Source organism: Crocodylus siamensis, chromosome 7 (genome assembly GCF_052110815.1).
Source record: "Crocodylus siamensis isolate JL-2025a chromosome 7, ASM5211081v1, whole genome shotgun sequence".
Classification (NCBI taxonomy): domain Eukaryota; kingdom Metazoa; phylum Chordata; order Crocodylia; family Crocodylidae; genus Crocodylus; species Crocodylus siamensis.
Genome location: NC_143401.1, coordinates 71,296,625 through 71,319,868, shown reverse-complemented (window position 1 = coordinate 71,319,868; position 23,244 = coordinate 71,296,625). Strand labels below are relative to the sequence as shown.

The 23,244-nt window shown below is 43.7% G+C and overlaps 1 protein-coding gene across 1 annotated transcript in view; it reads right to left on the bottom strand.

The window, feature by feature from the left end:
- The window catches only part of CFAP46 (cilia and flagella associated protein 46), a 159,419-nt gene that overhangs the window by 35,614 nt on the left and 100,561 nt on the right, over positions 1-23,244 (bottom strand). Inside the window, exons 38-45 of the mRNA XM_090058073.1 lie at positions 22,218-22,324; positions 20,156-20,335; positions 16,344-16,479; positions 15,190-15,378; positions 12,178-12,366; positions 6,491-6,619; positions 5,147-5,326; positions 3,728-3,895 (exon numbers count right to left, since the gene is read on the bottom strand). Of these exons, the coding sequence (XP_089914199.1) occupies positions 3,728-3,895; positions 5,147-5,326; positions 6,491-6,619; positions 12,178-12,366; positions 15,190-15,378; positions 16,344-16,479; positions 20,156-20,335; positions 22,218-22,324 (1,278 nt within the window). The remainder of the gene's footprint in view (positions 1-3,727; positions 3,896-5,146; positions 5,327-6,490; positions 6,620-12,177; positions 12,367-15,189; positions 15,379-16,343; positions 16,480-20,155; positions 20,336-22,217; positions 22,325-23,244) is intronic.

The following is a 23,244-nucleotide window of genomic DNA, read 5'->3' as shown; positions in this document are numbered from 1 at the left end:
CCTAACCTTTATGAATCTATGAACAGGCCCAAACGCTTCTGGTATATATACTGCTTTTCACTCGAGGGGCCTTTTACAAGGATGCCAATCAGAGACATCAGACACACTTTCTTAGCACTAGTTAGGCATCATCTAGGGTAGTGTGTGCAGCTTTCAGTTCCAAATTTTAAAAAGGAAAAGGAGAAATTAGAGAAGGTCCAGTGGCAGGCAGCAAGATATAAAAAGGCTTGGAAGGCAAGCCAAATGAGAAGAGGATGAAGGAAACAGGCATGCTTAGTTTGTGGTAAAGGTAATTAAGAGGGACATGAGAGCAGTCTTTAAATATCTGAGGGGCTGTCATAAGGAAGATGGCGAACATGTTTTCTCTCTAGGTGCAGAGCGTAGCATGCAGACCAATGGCTTGAAGTTGAACAGCAGATTGAGACTGGAGATCAGGAAAACTTCTTCAGTGTTAGAACAGTGACTCAGTGGGTAGGTGGGGTTGTGGAATTTCTAGCATTGGAGGTGTTCAAGAAGAGATTTGATAAGCATTGTATGGATTGGTTTAGATGATCTAGGAGCAGATATATCTATACTATGCTCTGGTTATTTTCTATACTTCTGGGCTTAGTTAGTTGCCATCTGGGACTGCGAAAGATTTTCTCCCCACTCCTCTTGGTACATGTGTTAGGATTTTTTTCCCTTTTCCTTTCCTCAGAAGCATTAGGTGCTTACTGCAGCCAAGACTTGGGGATTTTGACTGGGCTGCCCCAGTGCTCCTGCTGGGACTAAACCACAGATGTTCCTGGCTAAGGAACTTGTTCTTCTGTTTAGGATCACACCAATCACTACATTTGGGGTTAGGAAGGAATATTTATCCATGGCCAAATTGGACTGTGGGGGTTTTGGTATTCCTCTGTAGTGGGGGGCGTAACCCTCTTCCTTGGATCATTCAAGAGTATTATAAACCTTAGAGCTAGGGGCCTATTGAATTTGCGATTTCATGAAATTTGGCATTGCCTATGAAATCCACGAAATACTGGGGGGAGGAAGAAAAATACTGTACCGAGTGCTGTGGCAGCTCACTGGGCAGGGAAGTGGGGAGCCCATTTGAAGGGCCACCAGCAACATGGCTGTGGCCCCCACTGCTTGCCACTGATTGGCTGCAAGGGCGGTCTTCATGTGGCCCTGCCCCTTTCCACCAATTGGCGGCAAGGGCTAGGACTTCATGATGGACAGCCCTCACAGCCAATTAGCAGTAAGGGGAAAGGCCACCCCCAGAGTCAATCAGTGGCAAGGGGTGGGGCCACCAGGGCCCCTTGGCCAGAGGTATAGGGGGACTTGCTGCACTCTGCCCATGAAATGGCTGCCCAGGCCCATGTTCTGTCCATGAAATCAAGGGGCAGCCCCTGTGAATTAGGTAGTTCCTACTTATAGATTCATAGACATTAGGGCTGGAAGGGACCTTGGAAGATTTTTGAGTCCAGCCCCCCTGCCCTAAGGGCAGGAAGTCAGCTGGGGTCACAGGATCCCAGCAAGATATATGTCCAATTGCCTCTTAAAGGAGTCCAGAGTAGGTGCTTGCACCGGAGGCAGTCTGTTCCAGGCCTTGGGGACTCAGATAGTAAACAAGTTCTTCCTTATGTCCAGCCTGAAACCGTCTTGGAGAAGTTCATGACTGTTAGACCTTGTCATCCCATGGCACGCTCTGATGAACAGCTGTTCCCCCAGATCCTGATGTATACCCCTTATATACTTATAGGCTGCCACCAGGTCCCTCATGAGCCTGCACTTTTCCAGACTGAAGAGTCCCATGGGTCTCAGCCTCTCATCATAAGGCCTGTTTTCCTCCCCTTTCATCATGCGCATAGCTCTTCTCTGAACTCTCTCAAGCTTCTCCACATCCTTTTTAAATTGTGGATCCCAGAACTGGCTGCAGTACTCCAGCTGTGGCCTCACCAAGGCCGAGTACAGCAGGAGGATGACATCCTGGGATTTGCTGGAGAAGCATCTGTGGATGCAACCCAGAGTTTTGCTCACTTTGCTGGCCGCAACATCACATTGATGGCTCACATTCATCTTGTGGTCAATCATGATCCCCAAGTCCCTTTCGGCCATGGTGCTAGCAAGCGCAGCACTGCCAAGCCTATATGCATGCTGCGCGTTTTTCTTCCCAAGGTGGAGTACCTTGCATTTTTCAGTTGAAGGCCATCAGGTTTACATCGACCCATCTTCCGAGCCTGTCAAGGTTGGCCTGAATCACCATCCTGTCTTTGGGTGTGGATGCTTTACCCCAAAGTTTGGTGTCATCAGTCAACTTGGCCAGTCCGCTTCTAACTCCAGTGTCCACATTGTTAATGAAGATGTTGAAGAGGACAGGCCCAAGGACGGAGCCTTGGGGGACCCCACTGGTCACAGCACACCACAATGACTGACTTCACTCTGGGTCCGGCCTCAAAGCCAGTTCCCCAGCCAGCAGACTGTGATGCAGCTGAGACCGCAGTTGTCCAGTTTTTCCATAAGACAATCATGGGATACCAGATCGAAGGCTATTTTAAAGTCAAGATAAATGACATCAATCACTTTTCCCTTGTCAAGGTGATATATCACCTGGTCATAGAAAGAGAGAAGATTGGTCAGGCAAGACCTACCCACACCAAACCCATGCTGGCTAGCCTCAGGAAGTTGCCCTCGGCCAGTTGGTCGAGTATGGTCTCTTTGATGATCTTCTCCAATATCTTCCCCAGGACAGAAGTCAGGCTGATGGGAACTATAGCTCCCTGGATCTACTTTCCTCCCTTTCTTGAAGATGGGCACCACATTGGCCTGCTTCCGGTCTTCAGGTACCTCACCTGAGCACCACGAGTTTTCAAATGTTTTAGCCAATTGTTGGGCTATGACAGTTGCCAGCTCCTTGAGTACCCTAGGGTATAATCTGTCAGGACCAGCTGACTTGAAGGTGTCAAGCCTCTCAAGGTGATCCTTTACTAGCTCAACACCAATGTTGGGTGTAAATCCACTCCCACCCTGGCCATCCCATGTCTTGCCAGTCAGGGCAATCCCATTGGACTGGTGAAAGACCGACACGAAATACCCATTTAGCAGGTTTGGACTTATCCTGGTTGTCAGTTATTGGCTCTCCTGCTTGGTTCAGCAGAGGTCCAATGTTCCCCTTACTTTTTTTCTGACTCCCTACATATTTAAAAAAAGGACTTTTTGTTGTCCTTGATGTGTGTAGCCAGATGGAGCTCAGTTTCAGCCTTGGCTATCCTGATCCTCACCCTGCAGGTACAGACCAGTGTTGAGTAAACCTCCTTGGTGGTGGTTCCAGCCTTCCATCCTTTATATGTCTCTCTTTTGTGGCATAGGAGGTTGTCCAGTTCCCTGATGAGCCATGGGGGGGTTGCAGCAGGACATTTATGACCATTATCTCCCTGCTTTCCTGTGGCACATAAGGGTGCTATGCCTTGTAGTTGTGTGACAGGGTTGATTTGTGTGGTTTTAGTAATAAGTTAGACAAGTATTTGTATGAGTTCATTTGGATAGGGGTAATCCTGCCTTGGGCAGGGGTGTGGACTAGGTGACTTCCAGAGGTCCCTTCCAGCCATACTTTTTATGATACTGTGAAAAAAAACATCTTCAATATAAGTCATAATCTTGTTGTTTTCTTTAAGGTGTAATACCTTATTTATTCAGTTTTTATACATTTCCATTCACTTTGTATATATAGTGCTATGCAAAAGATTACCTTTGAGGTAGAAGCTAGCCTCTGCTCCACATTTTTGGAAAGGCTACTTGTATCTCCCTTTTGTTTTAAGTGATGCTGAAAATGCAATAGTGCGGCCAGTTGAGAACTCTTTGTGTCAGGAGTGGCTGCTAGCAGGATATCCTTCATCATTAGAGATGCTGAACAGCTCTGTAACATTTTAATATATTTTTAGTATATTTTTCAAACAAATAGTTATTGAAATACCTGTCAAATAATTAAACAGCAAAACACAACAACATTATTTCTACACATCCAACTACATACAGTAGTTGGTTCAATAAAAGACTACCCTAAGAAATTCTTACCTCTTGCGAGAGATGTAAGAGCATTGGCAATATATTACAAGGAAAAAGATTTCACAGTTAACAGTTTCCTTTCTCAAACTGATTTCTCCATCAGTTCTGACTACTCTGTGGTGGGAAGAATTCCAATCAACTGATAGGAGCATGTATCAGAAGATCAGACCATCTATAACTATGTTAGAGATGCTTCCAAAAGGTGCAAGGATATTGGTTTCAGTACAGATAACAAAGTATTTATAACAGCAGTGTTGTAGACTGCCTCAAGTAAACCTGAAAAATTACCCTCTGGAAAATGGCCAGTACAGGACAGACCGATACAGACACTGAGCTGACAAATTAAATTTACATGTACAATTTTCCTATCTGTTTTAGTTCTGTGAAAGCAGATACTCAGGGCATCATGTTTACAATCACTTTTAAGGACTGAACTGCATGTTACATTAAAGCATTCTTACATATAATTTTCTTATGTTATACAGAACAAAATGGTAAAATACTTCCCCAATGAAAAAACTAAAAAGTGTATGAAGCAAATACAACCATAACAAGCGTTACTATCATTGCGCAGTCTTAGCTGCAAATGACAGACTCATCTGGCAGCTGGGAAATTGTCCAATATATGTGGTAATCAGCTAATTCTGGAAGCCCTGAAGCTGAATGCTTTTCTTATCCCAGTCATGTCTGCTGTCGCAGCCCTTATACAAACTCTGAAGCATAGAGTGACCTGACTGATTAATTGTGTCTGACTGAGTTATGAATAACAAAGTAACAAGCCTTAATGAGATGTGAACTGCTGAGAGCCCACTGCTGCAGCACAAGTTACACAGCAGGTTTAATTCCATTTAAGCAGGACCTTTAATACAGAAATCAGTAGGATTTGAAAAATGGCTTTGTGGTGATTGCACAATTAAGTTGGTTACCCAGGGCTCCCACAAGCATTTTAAATGGTTCACTGTTTATTAATCTTTCACTGACAAAACATATAAACATCAACAAATATATTCACTGATCAGGCTACATGAATAGAAAAATCTGTTGATATAACGCAAAGCTCTTTTTCTTTACTGCAGAAACATATAATCAGCAGTTACAATACCTGATGCAGGGCCAAGAACTGGCTACTTGAAACTGGATCAAATTGTCCAAGACATTCAACCATTTCAAGACTAGCAGAAGTCAGTATGTTGATAATATTATTACCAAATGCAACATTCATGCACTGTAGTAAAACCTCGCTGGATTGAGACAAGTATTTCTTGGCCAAAATCTGTCTCTTCTAAATAATAATAATAATAAAAAAAAATCCATTACATTAAATTGCATAAATATATTTCTGATAATTACAATATTGATAGAAATATCTGGTTTTGTTCAGCTGTAAATCATTTTTTAAATGAAAAGTCTTGAGGGGATTATTTTTCTTGTAAAATTTTAATTTCATACATGTCAAAAGTATGTGATCAAGAGTTGAGATAGAGGCTAATTAGCGGAGACTGATGTTGATTACAGACACTTGAAATTTTTTTCTTTTAAAGACTAAGATTTTCTCCAAATAAAATACATGCTGAACAGACTAATACTGAAATAACAACCAGTGTTAATTATTTAGTATGTAGGGATTTGTATAATCGTTATAATCATTAAAACTATTCTTTTAGTAAATATTTATGAACGAGCATATTCTTTTATTTTGACTGGCTCTTGTATTCATTATTTTCAAGTTGTTTTGCTAAGAACAAAGACATTAGAGCAGCTTCCTGATCCATTCACTTGAAGCAGAAAGCTTCAAAATGAGAACAGATTAATTGACATGAAGCAAGTAGGGAGATAAGGAAGAGATAAAAGAGGAGAAGGAAATTATGAAAGGGAGATGATTAGAGACAAGAGCCCAAAACCATTTGTAACTTTCATTTTTAAACAATTTATCTTTGGCAGCTTGACAAGCCTTTTTTTTCCTTTTTACTACTTTGGATATTTAATTAAGACTCAATATTAAAAATATTAATAATTTAAGGGTGAATTCTGTTCTGGCACTCTTTTTTCAGTTCAGTCTTATTTGCTACAAACACCACAGCTGAGAGTCTATTCTGGTGATTCTCAACTTTCAAAGGTTCACTTTCAAAGGTTCAGAGGGGTCCCACACAATATTAGCACTATTAGGTGTACAAACATGATTCACAAGATAAACCCAAAAATTTTACATGGGAATACATAGTGTTAAAGACATTCTGACCTGCTGTGGTCTTTCCAAGTTCTTCGCAACACAAAACTCATGCTATTATTTTTCTGGGGTCAAAAAACTAAGAGCTGTCATTTTCCAAGTTTTGCCTTGAGTCTTAAAAAGCCTGAGAACCACAGGTCTAATCAGATGCAGCCATGGTAATGACTTCATAAAAAGGAAATACTCAAATTAGGTGTATAAATACTCATGTAAAAATACCTTTAACTCATTTGCTTTCTTCTTCTGCTCCTCAAACTGCTTTTTATTATTAGGTGAACTGCTCCTTGCCATTTTGTTTTCATTGCACTCTATCATGGGAGGCTTCACGGTGTTCAATTTAGTTACTTCCTACCAATCATAGAAAGAAAGAAGCTGAGTTAATTTTTAACCAACATGGAAGTGGATTGGTTATTTTTCTTAAAATGCAAGGAGGCTGGAAACAAAAATATCAAGCAGATAAAGATGTTTCAGCCATAAAAATAGAGAGAAGGTGTCAGGCACTGATCGGGGGGAGGGGGATGCACTGGTCCAGTGGTACACCTGCTTGATTCCTGCTCCACCCAAACTTTAAAACCAACTGCCGGGAGGGGCAGTGGCATTTCTTTTCATGCAGACTGAGGGACTCAATTGACTTCATGGCTCATTATCATCTCCCTGATTCCTACTAATCTATTCATTCTACAGATATTAATGACCCCCTCTCAGTTTTAATGGTCTCAGTGTCCCATTATTCACACTATCCTTTCCTCTGCAATGTTGCTGTCTGTTACATGCTTCTGGTAAAGCCTCATCAATTTCACAGCCCTCCAGACTGTATTTAGAATCATAGAAAGTTGGGTTTAGAAGGGACCTCCAGAGGTCATCTAGTCCAACCCCCAGCTCAAAGCAGGACCAGCCCCAACTAGATCAATCCAGCCAAAGCTTTGTCTAGCCAGGTTTTGAAAACTTCCAAGGATGGAGCTTCCACCATCTCTCTGGGTAACCTGTTCCAGTGTTTTACTACCCCATAATGAGAAAATTCTTCCTAATATCTAACCTAAACTTCCCTTGCTGCTACTTGAAAACGTTGCTCCTTGTTATGTCATCTGCCACCACTAAGAACAGTCTAGCTCCATCCTCTTTCGAACCCCACTTTAGGTAGTTGAAGACTGCTATTAAAACCCTCCTCTGTCTTGTCTTCTCTAGACTAAATAAGCCCAGTTCCCTCAGTCTTTCCTCATAAGTCATGTTCCCCAGCCCCCTCACAATTTCTGCCACCCTCTGCTGGACTGTCTCCAATTTCTCCACATCCTTTCTGTAGTGCGGTGCCCAAAACTGAACACAGCACTCTAGATGTGGCCCCCGAAAAGACCCATCCAGAGCTACCTGGAAGACGGCTGTCTCAGGCTCCAGGACGTGCAGGGTTAGGGCTGCCCCCTCCCCTGGCACTGCACCACAGGTATGCTCCCCTCACCCTGCATGAGGCTCCGATGGAGACACCAAAGGAGGAAGTAGGTGGTCAGTGAATTGTCACCCCCAAGAGGAGACGCAGGGTGGGGTGGTGGGGGACTCCCTCCTGTGGGGCACCAAGGAACCCATCTGCCATCTGGACCTGCTGCCTCCTTGGGGCCTGCATCCAGGATGTTGTGGAGAGGATTCTTGGGCTTGTCTGGTCCTTCAACCACTACCCCATGCTCCTCATCCACGTGGGCATGAATGACACAGCCAGGAGCAACCCAAACTGGGTCATGAGTGACTACAGGGCTCTGGGGGTTGGGGGCACAGGTAGTCTTTTCCTCTGTGCTCCTGATTGTGGGTCATGGACCTAGGAGGGAAGGATGCATTGAAAAAGTGAACCGATGACTACGGCAGTGGAGCTACTGAGAGAACTTTGGTTTCTTCAATCACAGCACGCACTTCAGGGAGAGAGGATTCCTGGGAAGGGATGGCATCCACCTCACGTGGAGAGGCAAGTTCCTGTTCTTGGCTAGGATGGGGAAACACTGACTGGAGTTGGGAATGGGGAAACACTGAGGAAAATAAGAGAGCCACTTTTGCAAGAGATGATGGAATGGATCTCCCTCAATGTGACAGGAAATTGTGAGTCTCAATTGGAGGACTCAGGTGCCTGTACACTAATGCCAGAAGCATAGGGAACAAGCAGGAGGAGCTAGCCGTCCTACTCTGCAGTGGGCATTATGATCTAGTAGGGATTATGGAGACCTATGGCACTTCTCACATGACTGGAACGTAGCCATAGAGGGCTACACTCTGCACAGAAGGGCCCGAGTAGGGAAGAATGGTGGAGGTGTAGCTCTCTATGTGAGGGAGCAGTAACCGTCCTTGGAGTCCAACATCGGCTCTAGAGACCAGCTTGAAACCCTCTGGGTCAAACTTTGCGGGGGGGGTAAGGGGGACATGGTGAGAGAGATCTAACTGTAGATGTATACTACAGGCCACCAAACCAGGGGGAGGATCTTGATCTGGAGTTCTCTTGAGAACTCGCAGCGGCTGTGTGAGCATGGGACATGGTCATCATGGGTGACTTCAAATTACCCAGACATCTCTTGGGAGGAATACTTGGCTAAGTCAGATTGGTTGCATTGCTTCCTGACCTGTATCGAAGAGCTCTATCCGACTCAGGAAGTGCACGGGCAAACCAGAGGTAATGCTCTCCTAGACTTGATCTTGGCCAAAGGAGATGATCTGGTGAGTGACTTGAATATTGAGGGTAGCCTGGACAACAGCGACCATGAAACCATCATGTTCACTGTCCATTGCAAGGCAGGCAAATCAGCTAGCAGAGTTGGAGTTCTGGATTTCAAAAAAGTGAATTTCAGCAGGTTCAGGGCACTAGTAGGGGAAGCTCTGCAGGACCAGGGACTAAAGGTGAAAGGAGTGCATGAAGAGTGGTTGTTCCTCAAGGACACGATCTTTAGAGCACAAAAGAAGTCCCTTCTCATGCAGAGGTAAGGTAGCAGAAGGGCCGGTAAGCCCTCTTGACTTAACAGGGATATCATGGTTCTTTTGAAAGAGGCATAGAAACAATGAAAGCTTGGGACAGTCCCCAAGGAGGACTATACAACAATGGCCTGCACTTGTAGGGAGCAGATCAGAAAGGCTAAGGTGGTGACTGAATTTAAACTAGTGACCGAAATCAAGGACAATAAGTTCTTCTTCAGGTATATAGGGAACAGAAGGAAAACAAATGGAAGCATGAGACTATTGCTTAACAACTCAGGACAGCTGGTTACTGACACTCGGGAGAAAACTGAACTCCTGAATGACTACTATGCTTTGGTATTTCACTAGACTAAAGGGAAAATCATACTACCTAAGGTTCAGAATGGGCATGGTGGGAATGACCTTCCTAATGTTGAAGTTGAACTGGTGGGTGATCAGTTGGAAAAGTTAGACATTCATAAGTCAGTACAACCGGATGAACTTCATTCAGGAGTGCTGAAAGAGCTTGCAGAAGTCATTACGGGACCTCTGGCAAAACTCTTCCAGAACTCATGGTGCTTGGGGGAGATCTCTGAAGACTGGAAGAAGGCCAATGTTGTGCCCATCTTCAAGAAAGGGAGGAGAGAAGACCTGGGCAACTATAGGCGAATTAGCCTAATTTTTGTCCCAGGGAAGATCCTGAAAAAATTCATCAAGGAGTCTATGTGTGATAGGTTTGCAGAAGGTAGGATTCTGAATGACAGCCAGCATAGCTTAATCGCTGGCAGGTCTCGTCTTACCAAGCTCATCTCTTTCTATAACTAAGTAACTCACCTGCATAAGAGAGAGGAGGTCTACATTGTATACCTAGACTTCCAAAAGGCCTTTGATCTGGTATCTCATGATGTTCTCACAGGAAAATTGGAGGATTGTAGGCTTAACTGCTTGACAGCTAGGTGGGTAGAAATCTGACTGAAGGGTAGGACTCAGAGAGTTCCATGTCATCCTGGCGAGAGATGGCCAGTGGTGTCCCTCAGGGGTCTGTGCTTGGTCCAGTGCTTTTCAACATCTGTATCAATGATTTAGATCTGGGGGTGAAGAGCACACTGGCCAAATTGACAGATGACACCAAGTTATGAGGGAGCATGGTCATGCTTAAAAATAGGCTGCAGATACAGGTGGACCTAGACAGGCTGGCAAGTTGGGCAGACAGGAACCAGATGAAGTTCAACACTGAGAAACGTAAAGTGCTCCATGTGGGGATGAACAATCCCCAACTTACTTACAGGCTCAGTGGCACCATACTGACTAGCACCATGACTGAAAGGGACCTAGGGGTAATAACAGACCACAGTATGAACGTGAGCTGTCAGTGCAATGCTGTAGCCAGCAGGGCAAACAATACTTTGGCATGCATCAACTGATGCATCTCAAGCAAAACCAAAGAAGTGATTCTTTCGCTTTACTCAGCATTGGTGAGACCATAGCTGGAGTACTGAGTCCAGTTCTGGGTGCCACACTTCAGCAAGGATGTGGAAAAACTTGAGAGAGTCGAGAGAACAGCCACCCATATGATTAGAGACTTGGCAGGCAAGCCATACGAGGAGAGACTGAGGGACTTTGGCCTGTTCAGCCTAAAAAATGGAAGGCTGAGAGGGGACTTGGTAGTGGCTTACTGCTACATCAGTGGACTATATCAAGGACTTGGTGAACAACTGTTCACTGGGGCACCCTTGGGGAAAACCAGGAGTAATGGCCACAAACTCCTGGAAGAGCGTTTCAGGCTTAACACTAGGAAAAACTTGTTCACAGTCAGGGTGTCCAGACTGTGGAATAAACTCCCTCCAGAGGTGGTGCAATCACCTATCCTGGGAATCTTCAAGAGGAGACTGGACAGTCACTTTGCTGGGGTCACCTGACCCCAGCTATCTTTCCTGCCTAGTGCTGGGGGGCTGGACCCAATGATCTTGCAAGGTCCCTTGCAGTCCCTAACAATCTATGAATCTCATCAGTGCTGAAGAAAAGGGAAGAATCACTTCCCTTGACCTACCAGCAACACACCTACCATTAGGTGCCATTAGCCTTCTTGGCAACAAGGGCACACTACTGGCTCATATTTGGTATACTGTCAGAGCAGGCAGGGTCTCCATGGACACCAGCCTGGAACTGCTGCAGGCAGGGTGTGCTCACCTGGGTGAATGGGATGGGGCTACTGGCCGGTGGGAAGTGGCATCTGGGAGTGGGATGGGGGCAGAGGCAGGGCCAAGGCTGGGGCGATGATGGTGAGGGACTGGGGCCCAGGGCAGATCTGTATTCTGCTCCTCCATGTCCCTGTGATGGGCATGGGTTTACGCCAGACTCTGTTCCCATGCTGATCCCTCCCCTGGCCCCAACCCTGGACCTGCCTGTCCCACTCACAGATGCCACTACCTGCCCATCCATGGCCTCATCCCATCTGCCCGGCTGAGTGTGCCTGACCCACAGGGGTCTTGAGCTAGCCTCCATGGAGACCCCAGTGATCCACTTGCCTGCTCCATCTGGCATCCCTGACAGTGGGTGTGAGGTGGACAGGTTGGGGCACCTGGGTAGCAAGGCTAGGTTCAGCAGCAGTGGCACAGACACTGGCAGCGACAGCCAGGAGCCACTGCCATGGGGGCTGCCAGGAAGTTGAGTCTGGCTGCCGCACCACACCTGCCCTCAGTGCTGTGCCAGCCAGCCAGCCCCATGGACTACGGCTCCTGGTGTGACCAAGAGCCATGTGTGGGGTTGGGATGGGCCATGCTTCGTGCCAAGTGGCACCTCTGCAACCTCAGGGCAGCAGGACTGGCTGTACATGCCACAACCTGAACTGCCCCCTGTGCCTGGGCTGGGTGGGGCTGAGGGACCTGCCACAGGCAGGATGGAATCTGCCCCACGAGCCGCATTTTGTCCACCCCGATTTAATATCTGTAAGTAGCAACCAACAACTGAGAAAAATATCATACCATAATATTTTCCTTCCAGCAAGTATCTGAGTGTAGGGGGTCCACTTTAACAGCAAGTAAATGCAGAGCTTTCCCAGTGAGATAAAGGTATCTGGCTTTGATGTAAGGACAGCCTGCATAAAGACTCTGTAGGCTTACTAAGTGAGCCAGTGCAATATGCCCCACAGTTTGCCTCATATTTATCCATCCCTAGTAAAAAAAAAAAAAAAAAAAGAAAAAGAAGAAGAAAAAAGTGATATCAACTTATACGTTCAAGTATAAAATAACCATTTCTTAGAAATTATGAATTAAGGGATGATTAACAAATGTATAGGCCCCTTTAACTTGAAAAGTTAATTATTGGGTTTGAATATGAATTCTATTTCAATAATTTTGTTTCCAGTGGAAAAAAGACTGTTTCAGTTCTTTTCTTCCAACTGTTTTTGAAGCCTGAACCATTAATAGAGAATTAAACCAGAAAAAAAGATAATTTTGGAAGCTTAAATATTATCTAGAAAGGAAAATGTTAAAATTACTAGTGCTGGAAACTTATTTCCTATATTTGCTTTTCAAAAGCATGCAAATGGGGTTCTTTAATAATTTTGAAGACAAAAGAAATTGTTATGATCCTCTTATTTGACCTACTTCACTAGGAGCACTGAATTTCACCAAGGTAGTCAAGCCTGTACATGTGGTTAAACCAGGGATGGGCAAAATACGGCCTGAAGGCTGGATCCAGGCCAACTGACTGGATCCATCCCACAACTGTCCTTGCAGTGCTCAGCATGGGGCTGAGTGTCACCCACTTTTGCCAGGTCAGCCTGCGCCATGCTTCTGCCTGTGCCTGCTGGCCCAGGACCCGGCATATGTAGCTTCCAGGGGGCTGTTCCCAGTGCTGTTCTGCTCTCCATGCCTCCAGTGGGAGCTGCCCAGCTGAAGCTTTCCCCTTGTCTGCCTCAAGCGGCACAGAAGGGGTAGGAGCAGGAGAGAGGAGCTGTCACTTAAGGCAAGAGGAACAGAACAATACTCGGCCGGCTGCAGCTACACTGGGAGCAACCCGACTGGAAGCTGTGCACACTGGCTGGGGCCTGGGCTGGCGGGGATGTTCTGTTACCCTCACCTCCAGTAGCAGCTCTTACCCCCCACTGTGCTGCTCTGGGCAGCTGGGAGTGGGGGGAGCTTCAGCTAGGTGCCTCCCACTGGAGACAAGGGGAGCAGAGCAACACCTGACTGGCTGCAGCCACACTGGGAACAGCCTGCCTGAAGATTCGCACTGCCTGGGGCTGTGGCTAGGCTGGCGGGCAGCTCTGCTGCATGTGCCCCTTGCCTACCCTTCCCTCTCCTCACCTCCAGCTGGCTCCCAGAACCTAGTGCTCAGGCAGGCCCACATGCAGAACCCCCCACTTTCCCCCATACCTCCTGATAGGGCAGGGCATGCAGGAAGCAGATTGCAGTTCGGCCTGATCCTGTCCTGAGCTGTCCCCGCCCTGCAACCTGGCTCCAAGATCCTGGCCTTCAGACCTGTCCTGCTCCCAAACACTGCTCCCCACCTGCCCAAAGCACCATAGGGAGTTTTGGTGAGTTGTTGCATGCAGGGGAGGAGGGGGGTGACCTGGCCTGTGGTAGCTCATCAAAACTTTCTATGTGGCCCTTGGGTCCGAATAATTGACCACTCCTGGGTTAAACTATAATGTATATGGTAGAAAAATGTCCTAGGTTGGGGTGCTCATGGTTTTGACCCTGTGGGCCAGATAAATAGGGCACAGCCACTCCACAGATTGGATCAGGCCTCATGCTGCCCCCACGCTCTGGGATCAGGTCCTGGGTTAATCCTGCCCAGACCCTGTGCATCAGGACTGAGACCTGAACTGCCCTAGTGCCAAATACAGTATGGGGGGCTGAGTGTCCCTGTCCTAGATTAAGTGACAGAATTCACTACAATCCTAGCTAAGTTGCTCTGAATAAGATAATTGGAAAACAAACAATTTACTGCAAAGTCAATATGGGCAGGGAATTAAGATACATCAACTGTTCCATGTAAGTGCTCAAGTGCATGCTCTTATAAATGAAATGGTAAGCCAAGGAAGCTTACTTCTTTCACTGACTCTTAAGAGAAAATGTAGCGTTTCCCTCTTTTCTTGCGAGTAGACTAATGTCCCCAATTCGCCCCATTGAATTTGCACCTCATTCAAGTCTAAATTTGTCCTGCTTCTGCTTCCAGCCATTAGTTTATCATCACATTCTGAAACAAATCTCAATGGAATGTTTGTGGACTGGGTTTACTTCATACTCTCACTAACTGGGCTAGCAACGACGGTCCAGATTCTGAAGTGTTAAATCAGTGCAGATCCAGACTTAAATAGAATTATGCCTATTTATAACATCAGGGAACTCAGCTGAAATATTTGATGCTTTTAGATCTTAGTTCTCTCAACTCAACGTAGTAATTACAATGCATGGTGAACTGGGCACCCAGTGATGCCATACTTATGAAAATTGACAGAAGACAGTAGGAGCTTTTGATAAAAGAATAAGATGGGAAATGAAGTACAATGTGCATATGTGGAGAAGAGAGTACCATTTAATAGTGAATGTATAGTTCAATATGAAGATACAGAACAGTTTCTTCCAGTTCCTGCTCCTGAGAATGATCTGTAGTCTTTGTGCCCAAAAGGCATGTCTCCACAAGACAAAAAATGGTCAATGTTACAAGCAGCTGGTATAAGCTTAGACTTAAATATTCCAATAGTCAAATAAAAGGTCTGTTGACCCTTCTTCTCTTTAGTTTTTATTAAACAAGAGGAAACTGCAGAGGAGTTTCCTTTAAACCATGACTGTCCTACTCATGGCCTGTGGAATACAGTACAGTTGCGGGGAGAGGGAAGGGGCGTGCCCATGCAGTGCATGGCTTCAGGAGTACCTGGCATGCATGGGTGCAGCTGGCACATCCTATGGCCCCTAGCCAATTACAGGCTGGACTGCTCTTTTCTAGATGTTTTCTTTAGTAGAATATAATCATAGGAAGAAACTTACCTGTTCCACAGAGGCACTATGAGGTGTTAACCTAACAAATTCTTCAACAATTTTAGTAAGTGATCCCTCTCTCAGTTCTTTCAGCTTTTTTTCTGTATTCACAAGATGAAGAATATCCAAAATTATTTCCACAAGTCTTAGCTTCATGTTAGCAAGTCGTCTCATTAATGGAATACTGATATTTTTTATCTGAAATATTGGAAAACAGAAAAAGTAAGCAATTCTAGAGCCTGGTGATTTTCTATCAGCTGAGGGGAGAACCACAAGGAGCCCTGCACAGGAAGATGACAAGCTGAAATGATTGCTAAATGAAGTGTAATGGAGCTTTAGGACAAATCCAGCTACATTATTTACCAAAGCCTAGACTGAACAACTTTTCTATTTAGCCAATGCCTGGATGAAGAATAAGTACGAGGCTTTCTGTTTCTGAACTGAAATCTGACACTCCCTCACAGAAAGAGGTAAAGCTCTAGTGTATTCTAGACTCCCTAGACTTCTCTCTGCATTTCATAAAGGATTTTAAAGTTACCTATTTGGAGAGAGATAAAAGCAATGAAAATAACAGAATGATACAATTTATCTATAATTTATAGGAATGACACTTCCTCAAGAAATACAGGGACCTCAACTCTGTCATGAAGTGGAATACTACTATCAGCTCTTCCAAGTTAACTAACTGCAATATACTAAAATGATAAACTGTATATTTTTTTTTCAACTGCTAAAGGCAATTCTGAACCTAAATCTAACACTTGCAGTTACTGTAAAGACTATAAAAGTAACAACATTTCTAACTAAGAGAACAGAGTAGACAGGAGACTGTTTGGCTCTTTGCCAAGGGTTTGTCAGCAGGAACAAAGTGGAAGTTGAAGTCGTTCTCCCTTTATGCGTAACCACTAATAAGCATTATTGGTAAGAACATTCCAAAAAAACACAGAGAGAGCTCAGGTGCACTATGAATGGGATTCACATGCCCAAAAGTTAAAGAACAGAATGTTGAGCTGTACCTTTTAGAAGAGCCTGACATAAGAGTATACAACTGTTCTTAACAATATGCTGGATTACCAAAGTGAGCCTAAATCTCAATTCTGCCTATATAGGCAAATCACTAATCTGAAAAGTATATTTTTGGATACATATCAAATGTCATTTACCTCCTGAACAGAAAGTAAGCTACAAACATTATGAAACAGTTCCTCTGTTTCAGACACTGCTCTCTGAGTTAATGTGTAGGCATCTAGATAGTGATGATGTTTTTCTTCTTCATCTCTTGTGTATTTTGCAATCAACCTTTAAAAAGAAAAAATCAGAGTCTTACATGAGGATACAAGTACAAAAAATGATTGATTTTTATGGTGTTACAAATTTTGAACATGCTTTATGGAAAACCTGTTTTGATTGTTTGTATTTCTAAACGCGCTGACAAAAAACCTAAGTACAGTAAAAACTTTGTTATCCGGCATGAGTGGGGTAAGGGATGGGTGGTGCTGGTTATATAGAAATTCCGGTTATCTGAGTTACACCAGCCCCAGCCCACAGTGGCAGCACACCCCACCCTGCCCCACCCCGCCCTGCGCAGGTCCCTTTCCCCACCCCGCAATCTCCCAGCACCTCCTCTTATCAGCAGCGTCACTAACTAATGTAAACAACAGAAATACTTGATGTGCATGTCGGACAGACTCGGCAAAGAATCCGGTTGCTAAAGTGAGAATTTGTATTGGGGGATATTCGAAATTCTGGTTAACACAGCTTTTACTGTATTTACACATTAAAGTTTCAAAGCTCAGCTCCTGGACCAGTTGAACTTTCTTTGGCACTCACATAATGCAAGGAGCACTTAAAGTTGTTCTGAACAGATATCTGGAATCTCCACTTTTGTGGAGACACATGGCTAGCATAACTGGATCTTCCCTCGGCCTCTGCATAGAGTAGGGGTAAGCAACCCCTGGCACGAGAACCAGAGTATAGCACGCAAAGGCATTTTGCTTGGCATGCACATCTCAGGGCAAATGGCGAGCAAGGGGCCGGGGCTGTGCTGCCACAAGTATCAGGCCCCTAGCACTCTGACATCTTACAATTCAAGGTTGCAGGCATTTTGGGTACTCTGCCCCAAAATGTTGCTGACCTCTGGCATACAGTGTGCAGGAAGGGTTTAAAGACAGGGCACACTATGTTTTTGCAGGTGCTACCTATAACAGCCTGTAGTGAATTGTTCCAACAATTTTCATTAAACATGCAACTGAAATCAAGGACAATAAGAAGACCATCTATAGGTACATAGGTAACAGAAGAAAAACCAGTGGAAACATGGGACCACTGTTCAACGCATCTGGACACCAAGGAGAAAACTGAACTCCTGAACGAGTACTTTACATCTGTATGCTGCCAGTCTAAGAGTGGTAGCCTACTAAATGCAAATATGACACAGAATAGTCACAGTAACAACAGTCAATGTAGAGCTGGTGAAAGAACAGCTAGAGAGGCTGGATACCTAGATGTCAGCAGGACTGAATGAACTCCATTGGAGAGTGCAGAACGAACTAGCTGAAGTCATCGCAGGACACTTGGCAAACCTCTTTGAAAATTCACAGCACACAGGAGAGGTCCCAGAAGACTGGAAGAGGGCCAATGTTGGGCCCATCTTCAATAAGAGGAGGAGAGAGGACCCAGGGAATTACAGGCCGATCATCCTGACTTCAATTCCAGGAAAAATCCTCTAAAAATTTCTCAAGGAGTCCATATGCAGTAAACCAGTAGAAGGCAAAATTCCGAATGACAGCCAACATGGTTTTGTCATGGGTAGGTCATGTCTAACCTCATCCCCCTTCTACAACCATTTTACACACCACCTGGATAAAGGAGATGAGGTCAACATCATTTACTTGGACTTCAGGAAGGCCTTGCACTTGGTGTCACATGAGGCTCTCAAGGTAAAATTAGCAGACTATGGACTCAACAATTCAAGAGTCAGATAGGTGGGGAAATGGGTGCGGGGTTGGACCCAGAGAATACTAACAGACGGATCTTTATCAACCTGGTGGAAAGTAGCCAGTAGGGTCCCCCAGGGTTTGGTACTTGGATCAGTGCTTTTCAACCTTTTTATCAATGATCTGGAGGTGGGGTGAAAAGTACACTGACAACGTTTGCCAATGACACTAAGCATGGCCATGCATCAGGGTAGGCTAACAATCCAGGTGGACTTAGACACGTTAGGTGGGCGGACCAGAATCAGATGCTGTTCGACACTGAAGTGTAAAGTGCTCCATCTGGGGAGGAAAAATCCGTAACAAACTTAGAGGCTTGGTGGTGCTACGCTAGCTAGCACCACATCCAAAAAATGAATATGAGCCGCCAGCACGATGCTACAGTTAGCAGAGCAAACAATACACTGGCATGCATCAACCAATGCATCTCAAGCAAAACTGAGGAAGTTATCCTCCCACTCTACTCAGCACTGGTGAGGCTGTAGCTGGAGTACTGCATCTAGTTCTGGGCGCCACACTTCAAGAAGGATGTGGAGAAGCTTGAGAGAATCCAAACAAGAGCCACTCGTATGATCAGAGGCCTGAACAGCAAGCCATACAAGGAAAGGCTAACAGATATGGGACTGTTCATCCTAGAAAAGAGAAGACTTTGAGGGAATTTGGTGGCAGCTTATAAATAGATTGGGGTGGGCATCAGGGGCTTGGTGAACAACTATTCACCAAAGGGTCCCAGGGGAAAACCAGGAGCAACATTCAGAAACTCCTAGGTTTCAGACTGGATATAAGGAAAACTGTTTTATGGTTTGTGTGACCTGACTCTCGAATAGACTCCCAGCGGAGGTGGGGCAGGCATCTACCCTGGAGATTTTCAAAAGGAGACTGGATGCACACCTTGGTGGGGTTATTTTACCCCAGCAGTCCTTCCTGCCTAGAGCAGGAGGGCTTGACCCAGTGATCTCACAAGGTTCAGAAGCCCTAAACTTCTGTCAATCTGTGAATCTATGTCCTGTACCTTAACATGGTACAGGCTTCATTATGGGCAAGTCATGCCAAACCAACCTCATGTCCTTCTATGATCAGGTTACATCTCAAGCAAGGCTAAGGATGTCATCCTCCCACTCTATTTAGCCCTGGTGAGACCACAGCTGGAGTTCTGCAGCCAGTTCTGGGCACCACACTTCAGGAAAGATGTGGAGAAAAATCGAGAGAATTCAAAAGATTAGAGGCCTAGAGCCCAGGTAATATGAGGAGAGGCTGAAAGACTTGGCACTGTTCATCCTGGAGAAGAGCAGAGTCAGAGGAGACTTGGTGGCAGCCTATAAGTACATCAAGGGCATATATCAGGGTCTGGGGGAACAGCTGTTCACCAAGGCCCCCTAGGGGAGGATAAGAAATAATGGGCACAAACTGATTGAGGATTGCTTCAGGCTAGACATAAGAAAAACTTTATAAGTCGAGTACTGAGGGTTAGGAACAGGCCCTGCCCAGAGGTGGTACAGTCACCCACCCAGGCGGTGTTCTAAAAGTATCTTTACACCCATCTTGCCAGGGTCATCTGATCGCAGCAGTTTTTCCTGCCCAAGTGCAGGGGGGCTGGACCCAATGATATGTAAGGTCCCTTCCAGCCCCTAACAACAATGAAACTATAAAACTCTTACTAAGGGATGTTTCAGCTACTAACTTATCCTAGGAGTGGGGAAGACAGTAGATATTTTGGAGATCTTGGTGTTCAGTTTCAAAGTTAGTGCAGCTTACCATAAAACTTGTGAGAGCAGATGCACATGCAAAGAAGCAATAACTCCTTCACTTTGGTGCGTTGGTGGTTCCATCAATAGTGAGAATGTGGCCCCCCAAATCAGGATATAAAATAGATTATATTATTACCCCCCCTCACTTTTCATACCTAAAATCTAAACCTAAATCACACACAGTGTGGCTTAAGGAAGATGTAACAAAATTTGCCAGCAAATGTATAGGTTTACCTGTGAATATTTGCACGCTCTTGTAGGATTTCAGCACTGTGGTCTTTATACCCATAACGACGGAAGTCATCCTCAACTTGAATTAATTTTTCATACAATTGTAGTATACTTGTTAACTGAGAAGACTCGGCATTCATTTTCATGGAATCTTGGGCAAAATTTATTTGAATAATTGTTTTCCTATGGAAAACAGGAATCCAGGTTAACACTGGGGTAAGAGTTCCGAAAAACAGCCCAAGTATTATCCCAATATTTGTGCTGATATTGACTGTATTATATTGCTATATGTTCCCTTTTCTATTTTCTGTAACATAATTTGTAACTGACCTGAAGGGAGATATCACTTAATTTTTTTAAAATGATATTAACATAAGCTAAAAAATAACACCAAAGTAAAAGAAAGTCCTCTTTAATAGGTTCTTTACTCTTCCCTCTTTAATCCCAAAATTATACAGTTTTGCAAGAAAATGGTGTGCATCCTTTCCCTCTCACTTCTCTTCCCCAACACACACATTTCACTGTCTATAATGTAAATCCTTCCAAATAATATGATGTAAGAGGTATAACACACTGTAAAATGATTTTGTATTTCACTCCCAACAAATTTAGTGTTTAAAACAAGAATGGCTTCCTGGATTACTCTAATTCAGACATCTCATAGTTATTGACATTGCAGTTAGTGCAGGCAACTGAGTTATCTTTAAGTAAGTGAGGTCTACTACTGGAAGAAGTCTAGCCATGGAAATACAGAACCCTGTGTCTAATTTACCCTGTTCTTTGGGGTAATTTACCCTGATACTGCAGTGAAACATCTCCCAGTAGATTAGACAACTCACTTATAGCTAGTTCATGTTATAGCAACCTTCCAGAGCAGTCTGCATTGTAGACATGCCTTTGGATTATAATGTTGAGAAGAAGGCTTTCAAAATGTCTGACTAGAATATTACTACCGTCAGTTCAGACAAAGCAGATCTCAGCTGCACAGGGAAAACCATATAGGAAGATAAGAGTCACTTAACTTGGCTATATATATAATACACAAAAATAAGAAAGAAGAACTAATAAACAGAAACAATATTAAAATAATTTACTTAAGGATAAAACACTTAAACATATGTAGAACATCACAAATTAAAACTGGGTTGAATAACTGAGGAATAATTAAAGGAATAACCTATAATTTTTCTAGGGATATGAATTATTTCTGACCCCAAATTTCTGGGCCAGATTCTCCATGAATGTTTAAATAGCAAGGGAGAATCTGAGAGATGACAACAGTCAAGCCCACATCTTATGCTGCTGTTTGCTCCCCAGTGAGAAATCAGCATATTTAAACTAAGCTCTCAGACCTTCATTACAAGTACAGACTGGCTGCATCTACATGAGTGGTAGACTGCACAGTAACTCCCGTTACTGCACAGTACCATTGCTGCAGGTTTTTTTCCCCTGATGCTACTATGCAGTATCATCGCTGCACAGTTAGCACCCAGTGCAGTAGCGTCTCATGTAGATGTGCCGGCTGAATTAGAAAATTTAGCTGCACAGGAAAAATCTATTCTCTACCTTGATGGGGACTGAATAAAGTTCCTCAATAGGAAATATTTTAGAACGTGGGTCTCGTGATCTTAATGTTATACAGCCGACACAATATTTTGTGGCACATAAACTACCCGGTGACCTCCATTAAAAAATCCATAACCTTATTGCAATTTAAATGCCAAAATCAGTAATAGCAAACAGGCTCATTGATTAGGCCATGGGGATGGGTGGCAGGATTCAGACTGTCCCAGATATCTTAACCAACCTTTATAAAAATGTAAATAGAGAGAAGTGTTTCTGAGGTTTTTCAGAAGGATGCAACAGACATGCAGGTGGTGGGCAAAAACGTGACGGATATATGAAATTGTATATAAAGACTTGAAACATTTTCAGAATGGCCAGAAAAATGTTTTAATATCTAAACTAACTAATGCTTTTCTCCTTGAAAAGCAACATAACTCATACCATAGACAATGTCAATACTACAAACATAGCACAAACATTTTACTAGACAAAAATTTACCTTGCTTCCAGGGCGGTAATCATAAAACCCAGTTCAGACTCTCTGTTAGGTCTCTCCACTAATATGGATCTGAACACATTTACGTTTTTTTGCAAAATTCTGCAAATCTGCAAATAATACCATAATTATTAGAACTGTCTTTTTATTTCTAAATAATTTTAAATATTTAGATTGTCCACTTGCGCAGAAAATCTTTATTATATTCTCCTAAAATTTTTGAGTTTATCAAGTTTTTCTTGAATCATTTCTTGAATAATTTTCATACACTCTAAACAGCACAATCTCATTTAATAGTTCTACACAGGTTCACTTTGGGCTCGACTCTATTCAAATTTCTCTGCTTGAGTTTCCTCATTATTCCAAAGTTAGGCCAGGTGTGCACTACAGATTTTTGCTGATATACCTACGTTGATCGGGAATGTAACGAGGTACGATCTCTGACTGGCAAAAAAAACTGTGGAAAAAAGGCCCTAGTGCAGATGTCATTACGTTTTGCCAACAGTTATACTGGTTAGGAATATGAAAAAGTTATGGCACTACTGGATGTAACTAAAGCAACTGTATGTACACATAGTTATATCATTAAAAACATTCTTTTGTCAGTATAGAAGCAGCAAAGACATTCTTTTGTGCTCAAAGCTGTACCTCCACTAGGGAGGATTTGCCAGTATCTCTCTACTGGTAGTGTCATATTTGAAAACCAGTTTAAATACAAATATAAGGTAGAAGACCTAATTTTATACAATAAGAAGTGCTAAAACATAGCAGTCTGTACTTTGATAAAAGTTATTTGCAAAACAAATTACAAAACTATTGTTGTCTTTAAAACAAGTCTTTAATCACTTCATAAATAAATAGGCATATCAAAGTGTGATGAGGTCTTCATCAGAGAAAAGATTATATTTTTCTAAGCTTCCATGAGACAAAACCCCCCCTTTTATTTAGAATATTACCTTTTAAACCTGTGCAATCAGAAACTCATGTAACTTCTATAATGGTACTGAAATTTGTGAAATGTTAGCTCACA